The sequence below is a fragment of the Heterodontus francisci genome, chromosome 1, assembly GCF_036365525.1.
Source record: "Heterodontus francisci isolate sHetFra1 chromosome 1, sHetFra1.hap1, whole genome shotgun sequence".
NCBI classification, from domain to species: Eukaryota; Metazoa; Chordata; class Chondrichthyes; order Heterodontiformes; family Heterodontidae; genus Heterodontus; species Heterodontus francisci.
Genome location: NC_090371.1, coordinates 223,663,425 through 223,681,376, shown reverse-complemented (window position 1 = coordinate 223,681,376; position 17,952 = coordinate 223,663,425). Strand labels below are relative to the sequence as shown.

At 44.5% G+C, this 17,952-nt stretch overlaps 2 protein-coding genes across 4 annotated transcripts in view; one reads left to right on the top strand and one right to left on the bottom strand.

Annotated features, from left to right (window-relative positions):
* idua (alpha-L-iduronidase) overlaps positions 1 to 8,378 on the bottom strand; it is a 361,720-nt gene extending 353,342 nt beyond the window's left edge. The window contains exon 1 of the mRNA XM_068041727.1: positions 7,828 to 8,378. Within this exon, the coding sequence (XP_067897828.1) occupies positions 7,828 to 7,991 (164 nt within the window). The 5' untranslated portion in view covers positions 7,992 to 8,378. The remainder of the gene's footprint in view (positions 1 to 7,827) is intronic.
* A 123-nt stretch (positions 8,379 to 8,501) lies between these two features.
* The window catches only part of LOC137356154 (protein regulator of cytokinesis 1-like), a 72,278-nt gene continuing 62,827 nt past the window's right edge, over positions 8,502 to 17,952 (top strand). For 2 of the 3 annotated variants that reach the window (XM_068022154.1, XM_068022009.1), the window contains exons 1-3: positions 8,502 to 8,604; positions 8,928 to 9,060; positions 17,454 to 17,576. In XM_068022154.1, the coding sequence (XP_067878255.1) occupies positions 8,591 to 8,604; positions 8,928 to 9,060; positions 17,454 to 17,576 (270 nt within the window). In that variant the 5' untranslated portion in view covers positions 8,502 to 8,590. The remainder of the gene's footprint in view (positions 8,605 to 8,927; positions 9,061 to 17,453; positions 17,577 to 17,952) is intronic. The other variant, XM_068022084.1, reaches the window with a different exon arrangement.

The following is a 17,952-nucleotide window of genomic DNA, read 5'->3' as shown; positions in this document are numbered from 1 at the left end:
GGAGAAAAGACGGACCGAACTTTGCGCGCCAAAAACGAACGGCCCTTTGCGCACCAAAACCAGCCTCCTTTATACTTGTCCGTAACATCCCACCCACCCCCCCCCCCCACCCCACCTTTGTTCCTAATTGGTCTGCAGACTTCTGCAATTTTTGTGGTGTCAGAGCCTAATTAGTTTGCTCGTACCAGCAAGTTTCACATTCCCCCCTCCCCCCTTCCTTGAACCGTTAGCTGCAGCTGTCCTGTCAGTTTCTGCCTGTTAGTTTTCTTTATAAACTGTTAGCTTATCTTTAATCTGTTCCCACAGTCCCCCCTTTGATTCTTGAAACTTCTTTAAGAATCACTCCCTCAATCCCGCCTTGGTGCCTTTGATGGTTTTTCTAGCCTTTAACACCCGGAGGGGTTGTGCTTAATACGTTGCCCGCTTGTGCTGCAAGAGGGAATGGTGGGAGCTCTGTAAGGGCATAAGCTTGGCAGGGGTTTTGGTCACTTGCTTGCAGCAACACTTAATAAGCAAAAACGTAAAATACAAAATTATGATTATAACAAAAAAGATGTGTTCCGCCAGATTGGTGATCTCTTCACAGCTATCTGGAATGTAGGTGCAGCATTCGGACTCAATCAGGGCGCACGTGCCCCCCTTTTCAGCTAAGATAAAGTCTAGGGCCATCCAGTTCTGAAGGGAACGGTTGAGCCAGTTGTGTGTAGGAGTCAATCCAATTTCTGTTGAAGTTACACAAACCCAAAAAGGACCTAAGCTCCTGGATAGTGGTGGGCTGTTTGGCAGCCCGGAAGGCTGTGGTCCTGTCCTGGGCAAGTTCCCTCTTTCCTTTCGAAATCTTCTGTCCCAGGTACACGACCTCTTCTTGGGCTATTTGCACTTTGTCGATACTGGCCTTGTGTCCTCTCCGAGGAAGGTGGTCCAGCAGGGTACGCAGATCTTGTTCGTGTTGTTCTTCCGTTTCAGAGGCTAACAGGATGTCATCCACGTACTCCCTCAAATGGTTTTGTAGGGCCATATGAAATACCGTAGGGCTGTTGTAGAAACCCTGTGGCAGCCGGGTCCAGGTGTACTGTTGTTGTTTAACGGTAAAGGCAAACCGCAGTTGGACCTCGGATGCCAGTGGCATCGACCAAAATCCATTGGCCATGTTGATAACAGAGAACCATTCATGTACCGGCCTCAGGGCATTGAATATCGTGGAGGGGTCAGCTACCAGAGGGGCCTTTTGATCAATACACTGGTTAGCCCTTCTATAGTCAACCATAAGCCGCCAGGTCCCGTTTGGTTTCCGTACTGGCCACACAGGGCTGTTGGAGGTACTGTGTGTTTTAACCAGCACGCCTCGCTCCTCTAGTTGTCTAATTACAGGTAAGATTCCTGCAATAGATGTTGGACTAATGGGGTATTGTTTAGTACAGGGCGGAGCGTATCCTGTAAACGTTGCCGGTTCCATTTGAAGTAGCCCGCAATCGTTCTTATCCTGAGCCCATATTGGGTGCTCCCTCGGCTCCTCCTTCTTCTGACTTCTGATAGACCATGTTACCTGGCCGCCTTCGAAATGCAACGAGGAGTTCAGCTGGGTAAGAACATCCATACCAAGAAGGGCCTGGTCCACCGGACCTATCCAGACTGGTGTTATCAATTCGTGTGGACCAAGATCAATGCGTATGGGCTGAGTTTTCCTGATCACCACCAGCCCCGTGGGCGGTCTTAACTTTACCATCCATCGGTGTAGAGTTACCGTATTGTTGAGGTAGACATGTTAATTCGGTCCCAGTATCCAATCGGCAGTCTATATCTTGATCGCCCACCCTCGCAGTTATGTACAATCCATCTCTTCGTTGTTCTATTAGTGCCAGGAGGGGCGCCGAAAGGGCGAGGGAGGGCTCCGCTAGTTTTTTGCTGCACCAAGTAACGCCAATATCTCCTTCCGTTGCTGGGGTGACAACTGTTTGAATTTTTCTAGGTCATCGTCCTCAGGGGAGGGACCTGGTCTTGGTGCCGGATTGTATCCTTGCCGTCCTCTTCCTCGTCCCTTTAATCTACACATCTTAGCCCAGGCCTTCCTTCCCGCAGTGGTGGCACGTCCCGGGTCGCTTATCAGGCCCTTTGGGCATCCAGCCCGCCTGCAGGGCTTGGAGCTTTGCTCCCATGTCCCTGTCCAGCTGACTGCATCGGTCAACCAATGCTGCGAAGGATATATCTGTGCAGTCCCAATTCGGTAGGGTTACCTTCAACATCTTTGATAGTTCTGGTTTTAATCCCGTGACAAAAGCCGACTTCAGAGGTGGAAAGCAGGTGTCGTCTAGTGCCTCTGGGACAATGTCCGTTATCCCCGAGTATTCCAACCAAGCAGATCTAAACCTCTCTTCATACTCCTGCACCTCCTCCGTGCCTTTTTGCTGACAGGCGGCAATTTTACCCCAATCCGTCTTTGCAGGACAGAACGCTCGCAGCCACTGACTAATCGCAGCCCATCCGGCATCTAGTTGTTGCTCATCCTCGCCCAAAGCGGTTTGGACCTCTCTGTTCAGCCTTCGCCCTGCTTGCCCGGGCACCATTACGGTCAAGATCTGTACCCCGTCCCATGGGTGGAGGTGGTAAATTCCCTTCAGACGTTCCAACTGCTCCCACATCTTCTGACCCCCCCTTTTTCGGGTCAGGCAATTCTTTAGACCATTTATCAATTTTCTCAGGACCCGCCGGGACATGCATCCAATAAGTGTTGTGCTCACCTCTATCCACCACCTTGAATGCTATAGGTAATGGGTATTCATCCACTCCTTCTGCCCTCCAAAAGGATGTAGAGGTCTGCAACCACCTGCCACAAGAGCCGCAGTCTGTGGAGACACTGTCCTTCGTGAGGTCCAGGAAGCTGACCTTCTGACCATAAATTTGACCTTTTACACTTGAGGAGAATTTTCCAGGGCTCTTGGAGGCGGGGTTTGAGATGATGGTTGGGCAGGAAAAAAAGAGAAAAGCGGCAGCAGGCCGGTTTCCTGATGTGTTCCTGCCGCCTCCCGCTTTTCCCAGGGGTGACTTGGGAGAAAGAAACTGCTGTACATCCTGTTATGAGGGTACAGCCTTTTTCTATCTCCTACCCCTCAGCCAACACCTCTGTGCCGTCCAGCTGAAGGTGGGTGTATTGCTTGCTGTAGCTGCTGCCCCTTTGCCTGTGGCTGCTGAGGCGGTCTTGCTGCTGCTCCTTCTCAGTGGTCCACCCAACCTCAGAATAGGTGGAACCCATGTCCCTGTGCAGCCACAAAAACATAAGGGTCAGTAGGTCAGTAGCCTCATTAAGTTGGCAGATAAGGTTACAGGAAGCTTCAGCAATTTCTTTCTCCCCAACGCTATCAGAAGTAGCGTCACTGAGGTGCTCCTATAATGGCAAGTCACTGTCTACGGCTGACCCAGCCTTGCCACTTTCCCCCTTTATGATACTGAGTGCATATCAGTTTCAGGCCACAGTGACTTTCCGCTACGCTCTCGCTTCCTTTGAATTAATGCATTCCAGACAGTGTGTGGTTCCTGTGCGTTGCTGGTAAAATTCCATTGCCCTGGGAAAATGGCTGGTAAGTGCCTTGTTAACAAGATCAATTGGCTTCCTGCCACTGCCAGACGAATTGCTAACAGCACACCCAAGTCACTCCTGGGAAAAGTGGTTGGAGGTGGGAACACGTTGGGAAACCGGCCCATGGCCATTTTTCCCAATTTTACCGCCCCCTCCAACTTGGCTCCAAATCTGCCTGCAAGAGGCTGGGACAACTCCCCCCAGAGAATATAAGAGGACAAATTTATGGTCTAAGTTTGAATATTACATCCATGGTACACTTGCAATTATAGTAACACTATCAGAGCATGTCCTAACATAACATATTGAAAACTTGTAACACTTTTTATTTTCCTTTTATTTCTTCAGTCTAAAGCCTCAACATGTGGGCCACCCTTGTTTTCACGAAACATCACTAATACAAAGTTGGTACTGAAAGATGCATTCTAAATCCTCCCATGCATATGATCTGTTAATGCATTAACTACTGTTGCTCTTGACCATCTGCATGCTGTAAGAACATAAGAAATAGGAGCAGGAGTAGACCATTAGGCCACTCAAGCCTGCTCTGCCATTCAATATGATCATGGTTGATCTTCGGCCTCAACTCCACTTTCCCGGCTGCTCCCCAAAACCTTTGATTCCCTGAGAGATCAAAAATCAGTCTAGCTCACTCTTAAATAGATTCAACAATCGAGCATCCACTGGGGTAGAAAATTCCAAAGGTTCACAGCCCTTTGAGTGAAGAAATTTCTCCTCATCTCAATCCTACATGATCAGCCCCTTATGCTGAGTTCTAGATTCCCCAGCCAGGGGAAACAACCTCTGTGTCTAACCTGTCAAGTCCCTTCCGAATCGTGTATGTTTCAATGAGATCACCTCTCATTCTTCTAAACTCCAGAGAGTGTAAACCCAATTTAGTCAGCTCCTCATCATAGGACAATCCTCTCACCCAGGAACTAATCTAGTAAACTTTTGCTGGACTGCCTCCGATAAAGGTATATCCTTCCCTAAATATGGACACTAGTATGGTGCATGACAGAATATTTAATTCTCAAAGCACTGTCTCAACTCTTTATTTCGCTGGCCCTCCAAGGAGCTGCCTGCTCTCATTGGCAAAGGAGCAGTAAGCCCCATCACGCTGTTGCCAGCCTTTGCCGCTCGTGCTCTGCAGGCAGCTCCCACCTCCAGAGGCTGTTCGACACCACTAATTGGGTGCCGAACTCACCTTCCACCAATTAGGGCATTAACATTTGAAGACTGCATTGCGTTAGCAACACAGCTCAGGTGCGGGGTCTGGACCCGGAAATCTTCCAGGCATTGAGTTCCTGACCCCATTTTGAAAATTCAGCCCAAAATATTTGTCAATGTCTCTGCCATTTCTTCATTCCCCATGAAAATTTCTCCTGTCTTTGCCTGTTAAGGGACCAATGTTTACTTTAACTATTCTTTTTTCCTATTTGTAAAAGCTCTTATAATCTGTTTTTATATTCCTAGTTGGTTTACTCTCTATTTTTTCCCCTTATCAACTTTTTAGTGGCCCTTTGCTGGTTTCTAAAACACTCCCAATTCTCAGGCTTACTAAATATACTTTGCCACATTACATGCCTCTTCTTTTAATCTAATATTATCCTTAACTTTCTTAGTAAACCACAGATGGATCTTTCTTTCTGATGGAATGTATTGTAAGTTGAACATTTTGAATTGTTTCTTTAAATGTTTCCTACTGTTCATTTACCGCCATACCTTTTTGTCTATTTACCCAATCTTAGCCAGCTCTCCCTTCATACCAGTGCATTTGGCTTTGTTTAAGTTGAAGATTCTTGTTTCGGACTGAAGTATGTTGCTTTCAAACTTATATGGAATTCAACTGTATTGTGATCACATTTTCCAAGAGGATCCTCTACCAAGAGATTACTAATTAACCCTGCCTCAGAGCACAATATTAGATCTAAAATAGCTTTAACCCGAATGGGTTCCACAATTTATTGTTCCAGGAAACTGTCACAAAAGCATTCTACAAACTCTTCTTCCAGACCACTTTTGCCAGTTTGATTGGTCCGGTTTATAAAAATATTAAAGTCCCCCACAATTATTGCATTGCCTTTGTTACAAGCTCCAATTATTTCTTGCTTTATGCTTTGTCCAACAGTATAACTACTGTTAGGGGGGGCCTTTGACTACTCCCACCACCGTTATCTGACCCTTGCTATTCTTAATCTCCACCCATACTTGCTGATTTTCTGAGCCAAGATCCTTTCTCACTACTGTCATCCTTTACTATCTGGGCTGTTCCTCCTCCTTTTCCATTTTGTCTATCTTTTTGAAATGTTATGTACCCTGAAATATTTATTTTCCAACTTCAGTCACCATGTCTCTGTAATGGCGATTCGATATAAACCATTTATCTCTTTTTGTGCCACTAGTAAATCTATCTGAATTGAGGATTGAAATTGTGACTGCTTCACGCATTCAGATAAACAGCCTTTAATTTTATTTTTTTTACTAGTATTATTTGCATGAATCTTATTCACTGATGCACTATTACCATTAAACTCTCTGACCTTACCTGTGGGCCCGACCAGGTAAGGATGGCAAGTTTCCTTCGTTAAAGTACATTAGTGAACCAGTTGGGTTATTACAGCAATGCTACAGTTTCATAATCACTTTTACTGCTGCCTTTTTTTTTGTTAATTTTCAGATTCTTAAAACTGAATTTGAACTCAGGTTCTCTGGATTATTAGTCCAGGCCTCTCGATTACTAGGTCTAGTGACATAATCACTGCGCTACCATGCTCACCACAAGTATTCCATCACACCCCTGATTCAACCCTTAAAATCTGAGGGGCTATAAGGTAAGCCAGATGTCACAGACTGCCCAGCCTCTGTTCTGTTCTTACAGCCACAGTATTGATAAGGCCAGTCTAGTTAGGCTTCTAGTCAACGATGATTTCCAAAATGTTAATAATAGAGAAAAACAGTAATGGTAGTGTCCTGAAAGATAAGGGAGCCATGGCTGGATTTACTTGTTCAAAATCGTCATTAATTACTTGGTACTTACATTGTGTGAATTTACCTGCAACATGGCAACCCAAGCCTAGATACTGTCCAGATCTTCCTGTAGATTGTGATGAGCTGCTCTGTTATCTGAGGGGCTGTGAATGGAGAATACTGTGGAACTGTCAGTGAACTGCCCCTTTCCAGAATTTATGAGGGAGGGAAGGTCATTGATGAAGCAGCTGAAGATTGTTGAGCCATGGATAATTCCAAGGAACTCCAGCAGCAATGCCCTGGGTCTGCCATGATTATCCTCTGACAATCACAACCATCTGCCTTTGTGTCACGTAACTTCGTATTGTCAGCAGACCTGGACGCAGTGCACTTAGTCCTCTCATCTGAGTCATTAATATAGATGATAAATAGCTGAGACTCAAGCATTGATCCTTGTAGCACTCCAGTAGTTACAGCATATCAATCCAAAAATGTCCTGTTTCTTCTTACTCTCGGCTTCCTATCTGTTAATCAATCCTCAATTCATGCTAATATAACCCCCAATGCCATGAGCACTAATCTTGTGCAATAACTTTTTGTGTGAATGCTTTTTGAAAATCCAAATACTCCACATCCACTGGTTCCCCCTTATCCATCCTCAGAAAACTCTAATAGGCTTGTCAAACACAAGTAGGTGGTAGGGAAATATAGGGACAGGTGGGGATGTGGTAGGAATATGGGATTAGTGTAGGATTAGTATAAATGGGTGGTTGATGGTCGGCACAGACTTGGTGGGCCGAAGGGCCTGTTTCAGTGCTGTATCTCTAAACTAAACTAAAAAGTTGCCTTTCATAAAATCTGTTTACTCTGCCTAATCACATTATGATTTTCTAAGTGTCCTGTTATGTCCCTAATAATATCTTCTAGCATTTTCCATACTAACAATGTCAAGCTAACTGGCCTATAGTTCCCTGTTTTCTTTCTCCCTCATTTTATTGAACAGTGGGGTTACCCATGGACCATCTTCCAATCCATGGACAGCATTCGAGAATCCAGGGAATTCTGGAAGGTAAAAATGAATGCTTGTAGCCACCTCTTTAAAAATCCTACAGCGTAAGCCATCAGGGTCCAGTGAACTTGTCAGCTTTTAGTCCCATTACCTCCAATATGTTCAAATAGGCATGCAATCTTTCACTTTTCATTAAAAGTCTCACTCAGCATTTTCTGATAGTGACAGACCTGTAATGTTTTCATGGCAAAATATATATATTTTAAAAACCTACCAAAATCCTGTACTCCTCCAGAAGTGCCTCAACTCTCTTTGTACTTTAGATGCATCCACTATTATTGAATAAGATTGAGGTCCATGTTGTTGTGGCTGTGCAGACACGTAATGCTGCATTATGCAGTACAGGAAGGCCCTTATGAGAACAAGCATGGGATTCATAATCAAAGTACAAAAACAAATGACAGAAGCTCCGAAGTCTTCGCACCAGCCTCACTGAGCATTTAAAGGAAACGACTTGATCGGGTATTGTTTTGAACGTACTTCTAACGTTTTACTCCTCTAAATTAGCTTTATTGTTGCTGATAATAAAATGGACAAACTTTGTTGCATACAGATCCTCCACTTGTTCATGTAGCCACTCGTCCTCACTGACCCCAGCAATAAAGTTGTTTCCCTCTCAATAACCAAGCGTGTCAGTACTGTTTTGCCCCAAATATCGCGATACTTTTCAAACTGTTTTAAAATATTTAAAGCAGCTTTCATGCTAATTATAACTGTGGTTGCATTCGCCATCCAAACAAAAAGATCCTGCCCGAAAACCAGCACCATCACGTGACCGCAGAGGCCGGGTCCGCGCCCGGAAGTCTATTTTTGATTGGCTATCGTATTTTCGTCCCTTCTTTCTATTGGCTTGTGATAGCCAATGGTTAAACCGCGCGCGCGGGGGTGGTTGGATTCAAATCTGACGCTTTTACAGCGTTAGAGCGGCTCAGCTCAGCTTCAAATTAGTTCTTTACTTCAGTTTACTGGTTTAAACAATGGCGAGGAAAAGGTGGGCATGTGTTGTTGCAAAATGTATTTTAGCGCATTTCGTTCTTTTCTTCCATCTAAAATGCTTAGAAAAGTTAATGTGTTTTGTTTATTGAAGCAATGTCCAGGTGATACGCTTGCTTTAGCTCAGGAGGGGGCGGTTATTGACCATTTCAAGCTTCTTAATTCTAATGTTTGATTTTTGTTCATATGTTTTCAATTTGGGCTCTTATGTTTTGAAAGCGGCTCTAATTGCGAATATAAAATACAGGAGTAGTTACCTCTTCAGAAAGTGAATACGTCTCAAACTAATCTGATTGTTTATCTACGCACATTCATTTCTAGTGAAGTTTTAGCTTCGTCGATGAGTTATCTTCTGGACGCTAAACTGGAGAAACTCCAGAATGTCTGGGATGTTGTTGGCATTCAAGAAGACAAGAGGCTTGAGCGGATGGGATCTGTAAAGATGTGCTTAGAGGTAATTTTAAAGAAATATCTAATGAAAATGTTATTGTCTATTGTACTTTTGAGGACATGCTTGGAGGATGGTGCTGCAAGAAGTTAACTGGGTAAGTGGATTTAACGGTATACCATATCTTGGAATGTGGAGGCAAACGTGCTAAATCAGCTATGCTTCTAGGTTTATAATGTTTTATACTTGAATATTATCAATTTCTGGGGATTATTACTCCTTTTCAGGCTTTGTGGTCTATAATAACTCTAAAGGTGCCTGGAATAAACAGGCTTATTTAAGGGGGCGGCACAGTGGCGCAGTGGTTAGCACCGCAGCCTCGCCGCTCCAGTGCCCCGGGTTCAATTCTGGGTACTGCCTGTGTGGAGTTTGCAAGTTCTCCCTGTGTCTGCGTGGGTTTCCTCCGGGTGCTCCGGTTTCCTCCCACATGCCAAAGACTTGCAGGTTGATAGGTTAATTGGCCATTATAAATTGCCCCAAGTATAGGTAGGTGGTAGGGAAATATAGAGACAGGTGGGGATGTGGTAGGAATATGGGATTAGTGTAGGATTAGTATGAATAGGTGGTTGATGGTCGGCACAGACTCGGTGGGCCAAAGGGCCTGTTTTAGTGCTGTATCTCTAAAACTAAAAATGTTAGTACTAATGAGCTGAATGAGAAAAATGTGGTTTTGAGTGATGAGATGAACAGTGCAGTCACCCCTCCTCCCTCCAATGGCAATTTAGCAATGTAAATAAGATATTGGATACCATCAAAAAGCAGGCTTGCCATTGATGCCGGCTGTGTTCTTTGAGCAGGACAAGCCATTGTAGACAATGCTCAGAGAAATAATTAGCGATTTGAGTTGGATATGACTCTTCAGAATTGAAGCAAGGTAGAAACGTGATGGGTTTTATGCTGTTGGGGGTGGGGGAGGAAGAACAAAATGGAAGGTCTGTGATCGGGTAAAGGGTGGGAGAGATTAAATGACAAAGATGTCGTGAATAAAAGACAAAGGGAGTGGTAATAGTTGTAGTAAAAACACAAAGCACATGTCCAGAGATTCTGTTGGCAGAATTAAAAAGGAGCTCTATGAAAACTTTGTTTTTGTTTAAGATGGGCACTTTTTAAAAAAAAAAAACCCATCAAAATGGGGATCATGGTCTGAAATGATTGAATTTAATGTTAAGTCCAGAAGGCTGTAGTGTGCCTAATTGGAAGATGAGGTGCTGTTCCTTGAGCTTGCGTTGAACTTCACTGGAACACTGCAAGGACAGAAATGTGGGTATGAGCAAGGTGGTGAATTGAAATGGCAAGCAACCAGAAGCTCAGGGTCATGCTTGCGGACTGAGCAGTGTTCCGCAAAGTGGTCGCCCACCCGATCTTGATGTAGAGAGAGGGAGAGAGATGTTTGGAGGTAGTGGGAATGGCGGAGGTGATTTCTTGGATGTGAAGGCTGTTGGGGGGAGTGACGGCAAGGTGAGTCCTATCATGTTCTGGGAGGGGTGAAAGTTGAAGTGCGGGAAATGGGTCGGATGTAGTTGAGGCCTCTTTCGTTCATGATGCGCTGGAGGATACTCGGTTGAGGGAAGAAAGGAAGACCTTGGAAGCGCTGTTGTGGAAGGTTGTATCATCAGAGCAGATGTGACTAAGACGGAGAAACTGGGAGAATGTAATGGAGTTTTTTTTTACAGGAGGAAGGGTGTGAGGAAGTGCAGTCAAGGTAGCTGTGGGAGTTAGTCGGCTTTATTTATTTTTATTTTATTTATTTAGAGATACAGTACTGAAACAGGCCCTTTGGCCCACCGAGTCGGTGCCGACCAACAACCACCCATTTATACTAACCCTACAGTATTCCCATATTCCCTACCACCTACCTACACTAGGGGCAATTTACAACGGACAGTTTATCTATCACCTGCAAGTCTTTGGCTGTGGGAGGAAACCGGAGCATCTGGCGAAAACTCACGCGGTCACAGGGAGAACTTGCAAACTCTGCACAGGCAGTACTGAGAATCGAACCAGGTCCCTGGAGCTGTGAGGCTGCGGTGCTAACCACTGTGCCGCCCTTGTGATGAATATTAGTAGATAGTAAGGATTTAATAAGTTATTTTATATTAATTAAATAATTAGTGCTAGAAATGACAGAGGGGTTAAGTGCTTCACCTGTGAGATGTGGGAAGCCCATGACGCTTCCAGCGTTCCGGACGACTACATCTGCAGGAAGTGTACCCAGTTGCAGCTTCTCACAGACCGCGTGGATCGGTTGGAGCAGCAACTGGATGCACTTGGGAGCATGCAAGTGGCAGAAAGTGTCATTGACAGGAATTTTAGAGAAGTGGTTAGACCCAAAGTGCAGGCAGATAGATGGGTGACCTCTAGAAGGGGAAGGCAGTCAGTGCAGGAATCCCCTGTGGCTATCCCCCTCTCAAACAAGTATACCGTTTTGGATACTGTGGGGTGGGGTGGGGGGGGGGGGGAGATGGCTTATCAGGGGAAAACAGCAGCAGCCAGAGCAGTGGCACCACGGCTGGCACTGTTCAGGGAGGGACAAAGCGCAGAAGAGCAATAGTTATAGGGGACTCTATAGTCAGGGGCACAGATAGGCGCTTCTGTGGACGTGAAAGAGACTCCAGGATGGTATGTTGCCTCCCTGGTGCCAGGGTCAAGGATGTCTCTGAACGGACAGGGGGAATTCTGAAGGGGGAGGGTGAACAGCCAGAGGTTGTGGTACACATCGATACCAACGACCTAGGCAGGAAGAGTGATGAGGTCCTGCAGGGGGAGTTAAGGGAGTTAGGTAGAAAGTTTAAAAAAACAGAACCTCTAGGGTTGTAATTTTGGGATTACTCCCTGTGCCACGTGCCAGTGAGGCTAGAAATAGGAAGATAGTGCAGCTAAACATGTGGCTGAACAGCTGGTGTAGAAGGGAGGGTTTCAGATATCTGGACCATTGGGATCTGTACAAGAAGGACGGGTTGTGTCTAAACTGGAGGGGCACAAATATCCTGGCTGCAAGGTTTACTAGCGTCAGTCGGGAGGGTTTAAACTAGTGTGGCAGGGGGGTGGGAACCAGAGCAGTAGGACAGCAAGTGAAATAAATGAAGGGGAACTAGTAAATAAGGCCAGTAAGACTAAGAGGAAGAGCAGGCAGCGAGATATTGCGGAGAAAAGCGGGACTAGTGGTCTGAAGTGCATTTGTTTCAATGCAAGAAGTATAACAGGTAAGGCAGATGAACTTAGAGCTTGGATTAGTACTTGGAAATATGATGTTGCTATTAGAGACTTGGTTGAGGGAAGGACCGGATTGGCAGCTAAATGTTCCAGGATTTAGAAGCTTCGGGCGGGATAAAGGGGGATGTAAAAGGGGTGGGGGAGTTGCATTACTGGTTAAGGAGAACATCACAGCTGTACTGTGGGAGGACACCTCGGAGTGGTCATGCAGCGAGGCAATATGGGTGGAGCTCAGGAATAGGGAGGGTGTAGTCATGATATTGGGGGTTTCCTACAGGCCTCCCAACAGCCAGCGGGAGGTAGAGGAGTAGATATGTAGACAGATTTTGGAAAGATGTAAAGGTAACAGGGTTGTAGTGGTGGGTGATTTTAACTTCCCCGATATTGACTGGGACTCACTTAGTGCTAGGGGCTTGGATGGGGCAGAATTTGTAAGGAGCATCCAGGAGGGCTTCTTGAAACAATACGTAGATAGTACAACTAGGGATGGGACTGGAACTGGTATTGGGGAATGAGCCCGGCCAGGTGGTCGAAGTTTCAGTTGGGGAGCATTTCGGCAACAGTGACCATAATTCCATAAGTTTTAAGGTACTTGTGGATAAGGATAAGAGTAGTCCTTGGGTGAAGGTGCTAAATTGGGGGAAGGCTAATTATAACAACATTAGGCAGGAACTGAAGAATTTAGATTGGGGGCGGCTGTTTGAAGGTAAATCAACATCTGACATGTGGGAGTCTTTCAAATGTCAGTTGATTAGAATCCAGGACCACCATCATCCTGTGAGGAAGAAGGATAAGTCTGGCAAGTTTCGGGAACCTTGGATAACGCGGGATATTGTGAGCCTCGTCAAAAAGAAAAAGGAAGCATTCGTAAGGGCTGGAAGGCTAGGAACAGATGAAGCACTTGAGGAATATAAAGACAGTAGGAAGGAACTTAAGCAAGGAGTCAGGAGGGCTAAAAGGCATTGTGCGAAGTCATTGGCAAAAGGATTAAGGAAAATCCCAAGGCTTTTTATATGTATATAAAGAGCAAGAGGGTAACCAGGGAAAGGGTTGGTCCACTCAAGGACAGCGAAGGGAATCTATGTGTGGAGCCAGAGGAAATGGGCGAGGTACTAAATGAGTACTTTGCATCAGTATTCACTAAGGAGAAGGACTTGGTGGATGATGAGCCCAGGGAAGGGAGTGCAGATAGTCTCAGTCATCTCATTATCAAAAAGGAGGAGGTGTTGGGTATCTTGCAAAGCATTAAGGTAGATAAGTCCCCAGGGCCTGATGGGATCTACCCTAGAATACTGAGGGAGGCAAGGGAAGAAATTGCTGGGGCCTTGACAGAAATCTTTGCATCCTCATTGGCTACAGGTGAGGTCCCAGAGGACTGGAGAATAGCCAATGTTGTTCCTTTGTTTAAGAAGGGTGGCAAGGATAATCCAGGAAATTATAGGCCGGTGAGCCTTACGTCAGTGGTAGGGAAATTATTAGAGAGGATTCTTCGGGACAGGATTTACTCCCATTTGGAAACAAATGGACTTATTAGTGAGAGGCAGCATGGTTTTGTGAAGGGGAGTTCGTGTCTTACTAATTTGAGTTTTTTGAGGAAGTGACAAAGATGGTTGATGAAGGAAGGGCAGTGGATGTTATCTATATGGACTTCAGTAAAGCCTTTGACAAGGTCCCTCATGGCAGACTGATACAAAAGGTGAAGTCACATGGGATCAGAGGGGACCTGGCAAGATGGATGCAGAACTGGCTCTGTCATAGAAGACAGAGGGTATCAGTGGAAGGGTGCTTTTCTGAAGAATGGAGGGATGTGACTAGTGGTGTTCCGCAGGGATCAGTGCTGGGACCTTGGCTGTTTGTAGTATATGTAAATGATTTGGAGGAAAATGTAGCTGGTCTGATTAGTAAGTTTGCGGACGACACAAAGGTTTGTGGAGTTGCGGATAGTGATTAGGATTGTCTGAGGATACAGCAGGATATAGATCGGTTGGAGACTTGGACGGAGAAATGGCAGATGGAGTTTAATTCGGACAAATGTGAGGTAATGCATTTTGGAAGGTCTAATGCAGGTGGGAAGTATACAGTAAATGGCAGAACCCTTAGGAGTATTGACAGGCAGAGAGATCTGGGTGTACAGGTCCACAGATCACAAAGTGGCAACGCAGGTGGATACGGTCAAGAAGGCATACGACATGCTTGCCTTCATCGGTCGGGGCATAGAGTATAAAAATTGGCAAGTCATGTTGCAGCTGTACAGAACTTTAGTTTGGCCACACTTAGAATATTGCGTGCAATTCTGGTCCCCACACTACCAGAAGGACGTGGAGGTTTTGGAGAGGATAAAGGAGAGGTTTACCAGGATGTTGCCTGGTCTGGAGGGCATTAGCTATGAGGAGAGGTTGGATAAACGCGGATTGTTTTCACTGGAACGACGGAGGTGGAGGGGCGACATGATAGAGGTTTACAAAGTTATGACCGGCATGGACAGAGTGGATAGTCGGAAGCTTTTTCCCAGGGTGGAAGAGTCAGTTACTAGGGGACATAGGTTTAAGGTGAGAGGGGCAAAGTTTAGAGGGGATGTGCGAGGCAAGTTCTTTACACAGAGGGTGGTGAGTGCCTGGAACGTGTTGCTGGGGGAGGTGGTGGAAGCAGGTACCATAGAGACTTTTAAGAGACACCTTGACAAATAAATATATGAATAGGAAGGGAATAGAGGGATATGGGCCCTGGAAGTGCAGAAGGTTTTAGTTTAGGCAGGCATCAAGATCGGCGCAGGCTTGGAGGGCCGAATGGGCTGTTCCTATGCTGTATTATTCTTTGTACTCCATCTCCAGAAATTGAGACAGAAGTCAAGGAAGGGAAGTGTTAGTGATAGACCATGTGGAGGTAAGAGAAGGGTGGAAATTGGAAGTAAAGTTGAAGTGAATTTCCATGGCTCCATGATTAGTGTCTTAAACTTGAATAAAGGCAATTGCAGAAGTATGAAGACGGAGTTGGGAAAATAGGCTAAAAGGTATGACAGTGGACAAGCATTGGCAGACATTTAAGGAGATATTTCATAACTCTCAAAGCAATATTCCATTGAGAATGGGAGACTCTGAGAACGATGCACCATCTGTGGTAAACTCAGGCAGTTAACGGTGATATCAAATTAAAAGACAAGGTGTACAATGCTGCAAAGACGAGTGATAGGCCAGGAGATTCGGAAGATTTTAGAAACCAGGAAAGGATGACTTAACGGACAAATTGGACTGAGAAAGTTAGCAAGAAATATAAAAACACAGTAAAGGCTTCTACAAATATATGAAAAGGAAAAGAGTAGCTAAAGTGAGCATTGATCCCTTAGAGGGTGAGACTGGGGAATTAATGGAAAAGGAGGAAATGGCAGAGGTTTTGAACAAGTATTTTCTATCTGTCTTATTAGAAGACATGCAGTATCTCAATAATAGTAGAAAATCAGGGAAAAAGGGAGGGAGAATTTCTTTATCACTATCTCTAAGAGGAAAAAGTACTAGGAAAACTAATGGGACTAAAGGCTGACAAGTCCTCTGGACCTGATGGCCTGCATCCGAGGTGTTAAAGGAAGTGGCTGCAGAGTTGGATGCATTAGTTGTAATCTTCCAAAATTCCCTAGATTCTGGAAGGTCCCAGCAGATTGGAAAACTGCAAATATAACATTCCTGTTCAAGAAAGGAGACGACAGAAAGCTGGAAACTATAGGCCAGTTAGCCTAATGTCTGTTGGGGGAAATGCTCGAATCCATTATTCAAGATGTAGTAGCAGGACATTTAGAAAATCGCAATACACGCTGGAAAAGTCAACATTGTTTTGTGAAAGGGAAATGGTTTGAAAAGGGGAACCAGTAGATATATGGTGTATTTGGATTTCCAAAAGGCATTTGATAAAGTGCCACATAAAAGGTTACTGCGCAAGATAAGAGTTCATGGTGTTGGGGTGATATTAGCATGGGTGGAGGACTGGCTAACAGGAAACAGTGTCAGGTTATTTTCAGGGTGGCAAACTGTAACCAGTGAGGTGCTACAGGGATTGGTGCTGGGACCTTGACTATTTTCAATTTATATTTGTGACTTTGAAGAGACTGACTGTATTGTAGCCAAATTTGACCATACAAACATAGGTAGGGATGCAAAGGGATATAGGTAGGTTGATTGGGCAAAATTTGGCAGATGGCGTATCATGTGGGAAAATGTGAGGTTGTCCACTTTTGTAGGAAGAATAAAAAAGCAAATATTATTTACATGGTGAGACTGCCGAATGCTGTGGTCCAGAGGGACCTGGATGTCCTTGTACATGAATCACGTGTTTTTTTTTCACTTGGCTGTGTATTACATGTGCAAAATAATCTATCCTTTGGTCCCGTCTTCAGTTGCTAAGGCCCTAAGCTCTGAAATTCCCTCCCTAAGCCTCTGCCTTGCTTTCATCCTTTTTAAAGAAACTCCTTAAAGCCTACCTCTTTGACCAAACTTTCAGTCATCTGACTGAATAACACCTTGTGTGGCTGTGTGCTATTTGGTTTCATAATGGTCCTGTGAACTGCCTTGGGCTGTTTTCTGATAGTGCCATCAACATAACTGTAATAAGGCACTATATAAAGTTGTTTCTGTTCATCTTTCATTGCCAAATTAAAGCATAGCATACTGAGATGTTTTCACAATTTAAAGTAGGTGTGCTTTTTTTAAAAAAGAACACAATATGCTGGCATTCTATTGTACTTTTTATAGTGCATTTGTTTCAGAACAGCACTACTCTCTTCCACTGTTTGTCACAACGATCCCAGGTTACAGTGCAGCTGCAAGGCAGAAGAGCAGCATGGGAAGCTGCCAGAACAAGATAAATTGGCAAGTTTATTATAACTGCAGTTGACAACAAGAGAACTGTTCATCAGTTCCAATACAGCATTTAAAAATGGGTTGAATAGAAACATGGTCTCGGGCTGTATGTTTCAACATGTAGCTTGTCATAATTAATAACTCTAACTTTGCTAATCTTAAAGTATGCCATTTGACCAACCTGCAACTTGCATCAAATCTAAACTCTTTCTCCCATAATCCAGCTAGTCTAATGAGCACTTTGTACTTGAAAGTTTATTGCCTGTTTCAAAAAAAAACACAAGACAATCCTTTTTTAGTTTGAAACTTAAGTTTTTTTTTAAATGCATTTTATGATAGAAGCTTCTCGATCAAATGATTCATGAAGAAGAACTTATGAAAGAACAATTGGAGGAGGCCATTAAGAATTGGAAGCGGAAACTGCAGACATTATGTTCTGAGCTGCTTCTAGATCCTTATAAGGTAATATACTGCAGGAAACCATGTAACTTGATTTGTAAATGACCTCCTTTAGAATTTGGATGAACAACTTATTACTGTAACTTTTTGCATGAAGGCTGATATAAATCAGTAATATCCAAATTGCATGATGCAGATGGGTCTTATTCTATATACTCCATCGCGTCCTGGCGTGTCGAGACTTGGATCAAAAGAGGAAATGAGTCCTTTGCTGATGGCTGTTAACTGTCTTGTTGCCTCCAACTTGGTTTTGGATGGCACTACCCCAGCCTTGGGCTATTTTTCCTGTTGAGAATTTTACAGTTTACAGACACTGCATTCACTTACATATTCTACTATTGAAAATGAGTTCCATAGGTTAATTCTATGTTCTTGCCTT